Source organism: Pteropus alecto, unplaced genomic scaffold, assembly GCF_000325575.1.
Source record: "Pteropus alecto unplaced genomic scaffold, ASM32557v1 scaffold11, whole genome shotgun sequence".
Lineage (NCBI taxonomy): Eukaryota > Metazoa > Chordata > Mammalia > Chiroptera > Pteropodidae > Pteropus > Pteropus alecto.
Genome location: NW_006431956.1, coordinates 4,585,459 through 4,598,557, shown reverse-complemented (window position 1 = coordinate 4,598,557; position 13,099 = coordinate 4,585,459). Strand labels below are relative to the sequence as shown.

General features: G+C 44.1%; 1 protein-coding gene across 1 annotated transcript in view; it reads right to left on the bottom strand.

Moving 5' to 3' along the window:
* Positions 1-1,484: 1,484 nt before the first annotated feature.
* LOC102893385 (CUGBP Elav-like family member 2) overlaps positions 1,485-13,099 on the bottom strand; it is a 57,916-nt gene continuing 46,301 nt past the window's right edge. Inside the window, exons 7-8 of the mRNA XM_025043404.1 lie at positions 10,027-10,170; positions 1,485-6,908 (exon numbers count right to left, since the gene is read on the bottom strand). Of these exons, the coding sequence (XP_024899172.1) occupies positions 6,781-6,908; positions 10,027-10,170 (272 nt within the window). The 3' untranslated portion in view covers positions 1,485-6,780. The remainder of the gene's footprint in view (positions 6,909-10,026; positions 10,171-13,099) is intronic.

Below are 13,099 nucleotides of genomic sequence, written 5' to 3'. Positions count from 1 at the left end.
ACACTTGCATCTTGGTATTGCTTACCCTCTTTTCCCCCTTCTCCCCTCCCTCTCACCCCCCACCCCGCAAAATATCAAACCCTTGGCCATCTTTTCCCACTAATGTAAGCTGTGGGTTTTCAGAGGCAAACCGATGAAGGCTATGATGAGATTTACAATAGAAGTATTGGCAGGAGGTCAGCTGCCATCTGTGCAGGTTTGGAGCTGGTGGAAGTCACTTCACTGAGGTGTTTGGCCTATGGGGGAAAAGAGCCTCCTTACCTCCACCTCTCCAGGCCCTCTGTTGTTGAGCTGACTGGACAAGACAATCTAGGGGTCAGAAGGGCTGAAACCAGAGGGTGGCGGACATCCTGCAGGGGGCACCTGCAGGGAAAACCTCATTGGCAGCTGGAGGAAAGCTGCCCAGTGCCGGGTGGCCTGAGTCAGAGCTTGTGCGTCTGCAGAGTTGGGAGGAGAGAAGACAGGGAGCGAACATCAATGGAATCTCTTAAGAGCACTTGGAGAGCAGTCAGATTCCTGAGCATAAGCCATGGGCAGAAACGGGAGGGCCCGTGTCTTCAGTTTGAGAGGGCATAGAAGCGATTGTTTTTTTTCGTTAGCTCTCCTTTTGATAAGTGGGGTGGGGTGAGAGTGGGGACAAGGCTTTTTAAAAAGTATGCCTTCATTCAGGAGGGAGCTGGGCTGCCTAGGGCATTCTTGGCTTTCATTTGGAAATAGACTAGCAGTGGACTAGAGAGCAGAGAAACTTCCTCCTCCCACCCTACCCGATGGAGTAGGGCTTCCATCTGAGCTCTTGGAAATATTTTTTTTCTTCCATTGGTTTTAATAATTAAAAGTCCCTGCAGGCTTCAGGTAGCTCTAAAAATACATAATGTAAATTACTTTTGTGTACATCTCTCTCGATTGATGGCAACAGATACTTAACTCTTTTCACAGCTTCTATTCACCATGTAAGTTTATTTTTTCTGCCCTTGCTAGTGCACCTCTTTTAGGAATGTGATTAGTTTCTATGGCGACTTTGACTGTGATGTTGTGCCTTTGGACTTGTGGGTAGATAGTTCTGCTGCTTCTCTTCTTAAGGTTATGCAGCAAAGCAGCAGCAGTTTTAAATGACCGTCAAGCACTGCATACATGCACCGTGACGGGGGAGAGGGGAGAGATGTGAGGGCGGAATTTACCAGTGTAGGCAAAAGACCCTAAGAGGTCTCGGCAAATCCAACTCTGTAGGTAGTTATTCAGGTGAATCACAGAAACAAGTATAAATCTAAGAAGCAGTGCTTAAAACGGGCTATTGTATGTAAAGCAGAGGTGGGTGGTGTGCAGTTTCCCCTTCCCCCAAATCAGATATTCACTTAGGTGGAATCGACTGTATCTTTTTACACAACATATAGAAAAAAAACAGATACGTGAAACAGTGAGGTGTGTAGATGTATCACCAACATATAATGACTACCAACAATACAACACGCAGAGAGAGAGACAAGTATTAGGAAAATGGTTTAATATTGGAGACAGAAGCAAAAAACTGCATCACACAATAACATACGTTACAAAAATAAGTTTGACTGTTTCAACTACACGGTTATGTTCACAATGAGGACAGAAGAATCAGAAAAAACTTTGATCTAAACAGCAAAAAAGCAAACCCCTAAAGTTTTAACTAATACATTTATCCACTTAAAGTGACTGAGTACTTCTAAATCTAATTACCTTATTGTGTAATTGCACAATACAGAATAAAAAAGTGAAACTTACCGCTGTATTTTAAGACAAAATTCTAATGCTAGATATAAGCAAAGGGAAAAAAGAAATCAAGCCAAAGTTTTTAATTCTCAAAAGAAAAGCAACTTTCTTTCTATCAACCAGAAATCAAACTTGAAATCAGTCATTGTCAGGGGGCCCACTAGAGTAAGCCACAAAAATTTCCATTTTTTAAATCTCCAGTATAAAAAGTTCCACTGGTACAAAATGCATAAGTACAATCAGTTGTAGAAATAGGAAAGCCTGTGTATTTTTTTTTTTTTTTTGGCTCAAATTCCATCAAACAACAAAATCCGAATGCATCAATAAAACAAACAATACTCAAATGGTCTTACAGTTTCCACTAGGTTGCATTAACTTTGGCTTTTCTCAGACAATATTTAAAAACTATTTTGTAATTCTAAACAAAATGATATTAATCTACAAACATTCTCACAGCACAAAAAAACACAAATACATTTTTTGTATGACATTATTTAAAAAGGTAATGAAACTACAGGTTTTTTTTAAAATTTTATTTCTTGTTAATTAGCACTTAAGATAATAAAAACAAACAGTAAAATGAGTCCAGAGTAGCACAAGCCAAAGAACTAGAACCCCTATGGTGAAAGAAAGATGAACTTGTTACGCCTTGAGGACTGCCATTTTATCACAGTTCTCTAATTTAGTTTAAAAATGACTATACATTTGATTTTTAAAAAAAGCAGTTTCCCTGTGTGTTTTTTCTTCTGGCACAGGCCCTTTGCACCCTTGCAGCTTTTTCCTTTTGATAGTAAAAGATAAAGTGACTAGAAGGACAGCTTGTCTCTGAGAAGGGTTATCGTTATAACAATGAAACTTTTATGGGGGGGGGGAAAAAAACGTTCCCCCTGAATGTCTTGGTTGCCTGCAAAATAAGAACCACTCAACTTAAAGTGCCGCCCTGAGCCTCTTGTCAACTGCACTCAGTTCTTCTGCAGGTGGGTGAAAGGAAAAGAGGGCAGTTTGCTTCCGTGAAGAAAGTGGAAAGTGTTTCTTGAGGTCTATGTAGAAATTGGTAAGAGATTCAGAACAAAACAATCTAATTCAAATGGTGTTCTCTTGCGTCCCTATGCATGCTTTCTACACACCACCATATACTATATATGAGACGTGTGATAACTTTTCAGCTGATTGCTGCAGGAAGTACAAAATAGCCCTCAAAGGATGAAGGAAGGCCCCAGCAGTAGTAAACACGTGTGAGGATAATACAAATCATTTCATTATAAGTGCATGTGCTATAAGAAGGGCTATTTTTTTTTTTTTTTTTTTGCATCATTAGAGGCTAGTTCTTTCCATCCCAGGGCTATCACATCCACACACATTGAACCAAGCAGGGTGGTGACCGGGACGAGGACAAAAGGAGTCAGCAATTTCTGAACGCCATTAGAGACAAAGAAGCTTCCAGGGCCTGCTTTCAGGAAGGCAGGACTTCAGGGGTGGGCGGGGGGCGGGGGCTGTAGGGATAACACTGGGATTTGTCAAGACAGCAAGAGATCTATCTGTTCACAGGAAATCAAAGTAATATGGCACTTTAAAAAGTGGCAGCAGGAACCGATGCTAGATATTTGGTCAGTAACCGTGATAAAGAACTGAGTTTTACTTGTATGGTCAGTACATGCATTCAATTAAAATAAAGACGAAGACTATCATCAGCTTCTAACTCCAGACACCTTGCTGTTTGAGGCCTTGCTGGGGTCAGAGAATCCCCAGCACATGGCTGATTAGAAATATTAATTAGGAGTATTTAAGAAACAAAAGCAAAAATACCACCCAATCACAAAGTCATTTAACTGGAAGGTATATGAAAATATCCTAAACTAGACCATACCACTAAACCTGATCTCAAAAGCATATAGAATTTAAAGTTTATTTAGGTGCTGAATCTATTAACCATCCCCCTCAGCAGGATTATCGAGTAAACTGTTTAAAACTGAAGAAGGAATTCCAGCAGCACATTCAGAACTTTTTTTTAAATGACCAGAAATAATCAAAAGTAAAAAATGGTATAGGAGAAAAATTAGGGTTAAAGTATATATTTTTCCTTTAGATGTGCCTTGTGGAGTTTTTCTTTTGGATCTCAACCAAAGGGTTAAAGTAGTAAGGACAAAAAAACAACTCAGAGGAGATATGTGTGATGACAAAAAAAATCCAAAACCCAAAACAAACTAAAATCATGACAGTATAAAAGTTATCAACATTCCAGATAGCTCTGGGTAGAAAGGGTTAAAAGTTCAAAACTTTCTCACCTTAGAGGTTTCCATATATAATGAAGAAAATACATTGTGAGGTTGCCGTCACAGCATTGATGTGCAGAGTGGTTAAAAAAGTGAGACATGGGCACTTATACAATGTCTTACAAAAAACATCATAGAGAAATAACGAACAATAACAATTTCAGGCAACAAGACCACAGGATAGCAAGTTAACAAACTTTTTAACCTCTTTTTTTTTGTTTTTTGTTTTTTAAATATTAGGGATTTATACAAAACACATAATAAAATACCCATGTTATCAAATTACTTCTCACAAGAAACACACTGAAGCTCTAGGAAGGAAGTACCTTTGGAATTTGGCACTATGTAGTTTCACTTTTTTCTTTAAAAGAAAAAAAAATCACATTTTGCTGAACACAAACACATCTAAATAGTCCACAATAAAAAAAAAAAAATGACATCAATGCTTTACAAGCCAACACAAAACTTATTCTGGAATAGGTATTTTTTTCCCCCTCACATGAAATTTTTTAAGCAAACTTTTTTTTTTTTGAAATTCTTTTTTAAGCAAACCAATTCTAAACTTGTCTTATCAACAAAGAACATTAAGACCATAAGACTCATGATGAAACCACAACTTAATTCACAGAAGCACCAACGCAACACAGTTTACAGTAACCTTCCTCCTGTACATTGAAACAGTATAAAATATAGGTAATTTCATGTGCATTAAACCATGGATTGTCTAACTGTGAGTCAGTTCAGCAAAAGGTGACACAAATAGGTAGCATTTGCCCCAAAACAGGGTAAATATTTTTCTTATACTAATCTACAAAAAGTGGTTCTATATATATATCTTAATGAGAAAGTGAGCCACCTAAAATGGCCTTATCAAAAAACTTTACACTGCCTGAAAAATGTAAAAACTATTACAGACCTCTAGAGACTTAAAATCAGACAGTTTTTTTCTCAAACTGTTTTTGGAAGTAGTCTGTTAGAAACCAACATTCTGTGTCCCTGGACACATATTGCTATTGTTACCAGTGACCGGGAAGAATGCCAATCCCTGTATAATACTTTCAAGTCTGTTTTATGAAAAGAAAAAAAAAAAACATTTTTGCCACAGGTTTTTTTTTCTATAATTTTTCTAATAATAAATTTCAGTCTTGCATGAATGCAGCAATGTTTTTCACATTGACTTCCCAGAATTCATAGCTAGATGAGGTCACATGCAAATTTCAAAGGTCAAACTAGATCAAAGGTCAGTAGGAGAACCAAATATGATGTGAGGTCAGAAAGACATCAGAAACAATGACGGGACGATGAAACTTTTTTTTTGAGACGCCACAGGGACATGCTAGGCAAACGGTGAACTAACGGGCATGAAGATGTCTAGGGAGAAAACAAGGGAGAGTAAAAAGTTACACAGAATCTACGCAGCAGCAACAAAATCACTCTTAAGGGTGCAGGAGAAAAACTAATGCAAATCTTAGGTCATTAGGGAGTCTATGAGCCATCCACATAATTTGCATTTCTTACAATCTCTATCCACAGCACAATGGAACCCCAAGAGAATCCATCCAGAGAGGGAGAGGGAGGGGATGGATTCTGAGTGTTTTGGGGTGAGGGGCTGCAAGGGACAGTGGGGAGGATCCAGTTTCAACGAATGTAACATACGGGAAAGTCAGACAACTGAACTGTAAACTAGATAATGGAAGTTACGAACAAAATAATCAGACAGATACAAACGACAAGAGGATAAAGCATGAACTTCAGGCCTAGAGTTCAACGGTGAAAAAAAGCCCATTCCTAGAACGATTCCTCTAGAGACTACTTCAGAAGGCTCTAGCCAGCACAGAGAACTGCTCTTCAGGTACCCAATAAGTTAACAATAGGCAATAAATAACTTCCATTATTTCTGAGGCAGTAAAAATTTTGTACAAAAATAGAAATGCTTTTTTTACAAATAAAATTTACAGGCCTGTGGCTTTCTTTTTTATTTATGTATTATTTATGTATTATTTATTATTAAATTTATCTTTCAAGAAACATCAAGTATTTTCATTCCTTTTTTTATTTTTAAACCCTGTAGCTTTAAGAAACAGATCTCTAAATCTTTTTTTACATTAATCCTTTCTAAGAACTAAAATAAAACAATAACAAAATAGACAACCAGTGTAATAACCTGACCAATAAATGTCATGTTTCTTTGAACCCTAAAATAAAATCCTGCTTATTAAAACGAACCAAATGTAGTGGAAAGACATTTTGTATTGTTTTAAGTGCTTTTCCTGGCTTTTCTCCTGCGCTAGGCCACCCTTGACCTCTAAACAGCTAGTGCCCTCCTAGGGGCGAGCGCCACAGGACGCGCGAATTCTCCAGGCAGGGCACCAGGGGTCTCAGAGTCAGAAGTGCACGTTAGCCTTTGTTTGCCTTTTAAATTCTCAAGATGTCATTTATTTGTGTATGTGTTTTTCTTTAAAAAAGCAAAAAAAACAAAAACAACAAAAAAAGGTAAAAGGAGATTCAAATTGCAAAACAAAGGAGAATACAGTGGCACAACTGGAGGAGTTTACTCGATAGAAACAAGGTAGCCCAAGTTTTAAATATGGCGAACTGGGTGGGGGGCAGGGGGGAAATGGAGGCCTTATTGTAAAAATAATCGTCTCTCTTGGTAAAAGTTGGCAATGTGGTCCTCCTCTGCCTTTCCTGTTGAGAACAGGCTGGCTCGTGGGACTTACCCTAAGAAAGCTAAAATAAGAGCAGGGAGCCTCTGGGGTTAGGATCAGTAAGGTTTGCTGTCGTTTTTGGAGCGCTTCAGCTGGACCTTCAAACGTTTCATGCCAATCTGAAAGCCATTCATAGCCTGGATAGCAGCTTGCGCAGACACGGGATTGTCGTAGCTAACAAAACCTGGAAAACACAAGGGGAAGGAAGGCGGGAATCAAGATGGAGCGGCAGTGGAGCAGAGAAGGGGGCCAGGGCCCCACGGGACAGCTGGACAGCGTAATGCGAATGGTCACGCACTGGTCCCATGGCCACGCGGGCGCATGTCAGGGGCAACAGCGGGCGGCCCACTGCGAGGCAGCGACAAGGCCAGCCGGATGCTGCCGAAAGCTGAGTCTCTGCTTGCTGACGTCAGTGAAGCCCCTTAGAATCCTTCTGCAAGAACCCAGGAGCACGGGTGGGCGCTGCTCATCTGAGCAGGGCACAGGCAGACAGTCCAGGGCTGGAAGGGCCCAGAAGCTCAACCCAGTTGAGCTCAAAAGGCAGGATAATTAAGGGCAGGGCTGGCTAACGGTGTCCTGCTAGAGACCTGCCGCCTTTCAGTCCAGGTCACCGTCCATGCCACAGAGCCCACACCTGTTCGGCTACAGGATGGAGTTAGTAAATTAACTCTAGAATAACTTACACTTGATTTTTAACACGTTGGAGTTATGACTAGGGGCCTGGGGGAAATGCTGGATCGTCCCCTCATCTCAGCTCCCGTTTTCAGAGCTCCACTGAGTTCAACAGAATGGAAACTGATCTCCTGTACTCCCCAGAGTCTAGGGGAATAAACAGTCTAAGTAGCTCTGGGCCTCACTGTCCCCAGTATCTTTTCCCTGCTCTGGCATTCACCACCAAAAAAGACGGAAGGGCATGATTTGGAAAAAGAACTGATGATAACTGCACAGACTAAGAAACAGGATTCCACAGAGTTTGATCTAACGCCGGGGCTGGGGCTGGGGCTGGGGCTGGGGCTGGGGGCCGTGGTGCCTGCGAAGCCTTCCTGATGCTTCCAGTGCCAGAGTGTTGAGCCTGTACAGTCCCTACTTACTGTTGGTGGTAAAAGGGAGCTGTTGTCCTGATTGGACATCAGCTCTTCAGAAGGTTCTAGACCAAGCTTCTCCATCTACCGACTATTCAAGTTTAGAGCTAAAGAGAAAATTCCTTTATAAACTAGAAGAAGGACATTAATGTACCTTTAGCAGAGTTCTCAGCTGACAAACATGAGCAGGTAGTAGAAAGCAGAAAAGTTTCTCACAGGCAAGCATTATTGCAAATGGTAATTTAACTTTTTGTGAAATCTAATTCCCAATAGATAGATAAATAGAAGATACCTGTCAGACGTTCTCCTTTCCCTCTGGGTTTTTATCCAGAAGTACAAAGATGATTAAAGAATGGAGATGGGTCAAGGGTGAAATGGATAACGAAAACTGGCCAAGAGGTCAGGACGGAATGGGGTACCACCTTATGCCTAGCGAACCTGGAATCCCAAGAAATTACACTGGCTCACTGAGAAACCTCAGTATGGGATGCCACGGCTTCCAATAAAAACTGAAAACACGGCCCATCATGCGAAATACAACTGTCTGCTCACACCCACAGCTGCGGCTCGCGTTGCCATGCACACACTGGTGGAGTAGCTTGTGGGCTGAGTTCTTTTCAAAGCAGTAAATATTTTCTCAAAATCAAGCCATGAAGCTCAATCCCTTTTCAGTCAACCTCCAGATGAGCCCAGGACATTGTTTGGTGATGAGGAAAATAAAAGTCTGGCCCAGAACCTGTGCGGGGAAGCTCCCAAGGGTCAGCTCGTGGTGAGACACACACAGCCCGTGTAACAACTTACTCTGTGTCGCGCTCTCCTGAACCAGTGCCAGGGGCTGACACACCTGTCACAGCAGCAGCAGCGCAGTGGGTTCAGGCTGATGGCCCTTCCACTTGGGGAAAAACCGTGACTGAAATGGTGGGCGTACTAATTCCCCTAACAACAGAAGTTTCAGACCATCCCGGGCGACAGCACGGAAATTAGAAAGACGTTACGATAACGGCGTATTTTAGCAGCCAGAACATTCTGGTTGCCCCATCATCAGTCGGCCAAACGCAAAGTTGAGTTTTCGGCCGTCTGAGAACCTCTCCCACCTCTGATGTTCTTTATACCACACAGTTCCCTCTGGCCCTTATCTGTTCCGCTTTGTTTTGTCTTATGCTGTTTATACCTCCCACCAAGGTGAATTAGTAAACTGGAGGAGTGACTCAAGCAAACGACCTGGGCCAGAACTTGTCAAGTGAGTAATATGTACTCTGAACATTCTGCCTCCTAACCCCCAACCACTCTGGGGACTAAATGGGTTGGAAAAATAACACACGCAATCGCTGCCCTCCTTCTGCTTCAGCGCACCAGTGCAGGCAGAGCTTTCCTCTCTCGGGGCAAAAAACGCCCCGGGGGGCAAAGCCTGGGCTGCTTGAGGGCAGGCGGGCGGGTGAGCGACAGCCTGGGCCCCCGAGGCCGGGCCTCCCAGTGTCCTCGGAATACCTGCCCTCCCGTGCTCCCCGTGCACTCCGCCAGCCCCTGCACACACACCTTGCCTGGCTTCTCTGGCTCCTGAACCCCAGCACGACGCAGCTCTTTATGTGGCCATGCGACACATCGCCCACCTACCCCTGCACTCAGCTGCAGTGGCAGCCTGCTCGACCGCACCCCTACTGGGGAGGCCTGAGCCTGTGTGCGCAGTGTCAGGGTGCTGCGCGGCAAGCCCCCATGCCACGTGTTGCCACATGCAGCCACAGTGGCTGAGTCTCATTGAACCTGGCAAGGTAAGGAATTAGTGGCAAGGTGGCTGCAGTGCTGTTCTGTATCAGGACAGATTAAACTATAGTCTGGTAACCGTATTCCCAACTGGTAGCTTGTGGTTCAATCTGTGAGGTTCAAAGACACTGCTGTGGCTCTACGGTGACCCATCAGGAGATACATGTAGGGGGCACATCCATCCACCGTGTCCTGCAGAACATTACCTGCTGTGTGGGCACGTGGTTTAAGTTCCCAGATCCTTCCTTTTTTACAGCCCCCTCCTCTCTGAGTCAGTGACTTTGCCCAGTCTGCGTACGTGGATCCAGAGAACCAGGAGACACCACCGCACAGGGAAGGCCCTACCCTGACTTCCGAAATATCTGCCATTTACAGCTTCCCTCCCGGGCCGCCTCACTTGGGGGGATGGGGGGGTGGTGGTGAGTGCTGTAATAGTCTAGCTTGGTTTCTTTTGCATACCAAAGCACTTGCTCAGATTGGTCTGTTTGTCAATGAAGACTTTAGCAGAGATAACATTTCCAAAAGGCATGAACATCTGCAGAATGTCCTGGTCTCCAAACTCCTGTGGAAGGTGGTAAATAAAGAGGTTTGCACCCTCTGGACCTAAAGAGGGAAAAAAAAAAAATCAGAGTAAGGTATTCTTCACCTCTTAGCTCCCACCTCCGAGGAACGCTTTAAAAACAGACAGGCTAAGCTCCCCTCCCCGCACCCCCGGGAGAAGACAGAAGAGATGGTGACGTGTCAGGTGCCGCCGGGGCTTTTAGGAAAGCAAACGCCCTTCCGAGTTTCATCACTTCCTAAGAGACGCTGGTGAAGAGTGGCTTCCTTTGCACTGCTCATCTGTGGGTCACGTCTGCTCACTCGACGTGAGCACGCGTGGGGGTGAAGGTGGCGGCCATGGGGTGGCGTTGGGGAGACGGCTACGTTCTGCGCTATGTGTGCACTGTCTCTGTGGAGAGGGTGTCCTGTGCCTTCCAAGCAAATTGTAGCAATTTAGAATAATGGATATGGCAGTAATGCTGCTTGGATTTCTCAATCATTTACCTAATTACCCATCCAGTTTTGATTTGCCAAATCTCTTAACACACAGTCTAATAATCATCTTTATTAGGAATGACTGGCAATGAGTCAAGGCAGGGAAAAATAGGTAGCTAGTTTCACAACTGTGATAGGAATTGTACCACTGGGAATGGGAATTAGCCTTGAACATGAATGCATGAGATGGAGCAGCCAAAGACTCTTCACTCTTACCCATCACTTTCCAGAAACACTAGAAACAAAGGCAGAATGAGGAAGATCTTAGCTATGTGGGTTGGAAAGATATGGCCTCTTAAGTTCCTTTCCATTTCTCACAGCTCTCCAGCCACCTGCACGAGAACTATCTGAAGGTTAAAAGCAGCAAAAAGGAGAGAGGAGGGAATCCGAACCACCCGATGGACACAGCAGTTAAGACGCCTCCCAGGTCAAGAGTGCTGGGGATGGCGGCACAGCCTTTCCCACAGGTCCGGAGAGGCTGCAGGGTGCGATGCCTCTGGGGTGTTGTGTTCTGGGCATGGCGTCTGGGAGGGCAGGGTGCTCGTGCAGCTGGTGAACAGCCTCTGCGGCTGGTTCACGGGACCTTAACTGGCCCTCACAGCAGAGTGGCCAGGGCACAGGCTGCTGTAAGGTAGGTAGGTAGGTAGGTGGGGTGTAGGGGTGTGTGTGTGGGTGTGGGTGTGGGTGTGTGTGTGTGTGTGTCCGCACGCGCGCTAGGCGGGGGCAGTCCATGTGTACGGGGAAGAAAAGGAAAACAGGTAAAAAGAACTTGGTACAAATAGAAAAGATCGACATTTTGGCAAAGAAAAGTCATACCAAGTTTCTCCTTTAAAAAAAAAAAATCATAAAATAAGTGTTGTAATGGGTGGGACTCTTCAGAAGGAAGACTTCCTGAGGCAGATGTCTGAAGCCACATTGACGAAGCATTTCTAAGTGTCAGCGTGACCGCGTTTACTTTCTACACCGATCACAGTTTCCACAGAGAGCCTCATTCCAGCACGAGGGAGGCAGGCTGCATTTAAAGGGACACAGTGGCAGGCTTTGGTCCCCAAAAGTTTCCTGGTTTAATAAAGGACCTTTAAAAAAGGAAAACTAAACGTGAACAGACACAAAACCCAAATACTGGAAATGGATGTTCTGAGCAAGCTCTGTGTGCCATGCCCACCCTTTGCAATATCTGGCTCTACCATGATTTACTGTCCCATCCAAAGGTGCAGACACACAAATGAGGATCAGTGGGACCCAATCTGAATTGTGGGGTCCTCTCACCTCCTGAAGCCTGGGAAGGAAATGCAGTTTTTATGCACTACGAAAGATTACTGTCGAGGCTGGGATAATCCTGGCGTTCTAGACTGCTGTGCCTTCTGAATGTGTCCCTGCCAGACAGGGAACCAAGAAAATATGAAGACAGGTAAACCCAAGGCGGCTCTGTCCTTAGTCATCATGGTCCCAGGAAAATGCCACCATCTCCTACTATGAAGTCCCTGTTTTTTTCCATCACCAAGGAATAGTCTGATGTGGCAAACCAGTACCACCGTTCACACTAAAATGGGAAAAAGGTGACTTGCTGTGGCACACCTCTCCTGTGTGCAGTGAAAGCGGCTCCTGCCGCAGGTGCCTAGGGTAAAAAAACAAACAAAAAATTTGAGGTTCCACTATTCTCCTTACTTCTCCCTTTAGTAAGAACCGGCTGACAAGCCACGCGTCCCTCAGACTTCTCCTAGTACATGTTCCTTTAACTTGTTAAGGTTCTGTGTGTGACGTCGCTGGCTGTGGCTGCTTGGTTGTTCATGTTCTGTATTTCTCACAGGGCGCTTGCTACAGCATAAAGCACTGGGGCGTTTGTATCAGGCGGCCAGCACCTGCCAGCTTCCTGTTGGGTGTCTGAGACTTGACCTGCTGTGTGTGTGTGACTTGCTTCCTGCAAACACGGGAAGATGGGAAGCTGTGGAAGAGGTCAAAGGCTATGTAGGAAAGGCAGGAAAGGTGGTCGGCTTTCCTGGGTTTAGCTCTCTAGGGCGCCCTAACCCTTCAGAAGGCTTGGCTGGGGAAAATATTTAAACCAGATCGGCTCGTGCTCCTGTTGGAAAACACGCTGGGTACGTGACTAAACAGATCGAGGTGACTTTCGACTCTCCTGACCAAAGGACAGAACTACGTAATAGGAAATTTAAAGATCTATTTAATAGTGAAATTCAGTAGGGGATTTATTTTTCTTCCCAGTATAAATTGTCTTTTTACATTATATTTTAGATAAAATATTAAGATGGCTTAAGTTTCTTGAGCTCACGTTAGCTGGGCCAGAAGAACGTGGTAAGAAGAGCAGCTTGAGAAGGGGAGAGGTGACTGAAAGGAACTGAACAAACACACACACCATCAAAAAAATCAAAACCCTAACACGCTACCCTGCTTCCGGCAGCCTGCAGACCTAAATCCACATAATCTGGAGTAGGCGATCCTCATTTCAAACTATTTTACATTAATCCCTGGGGATTAA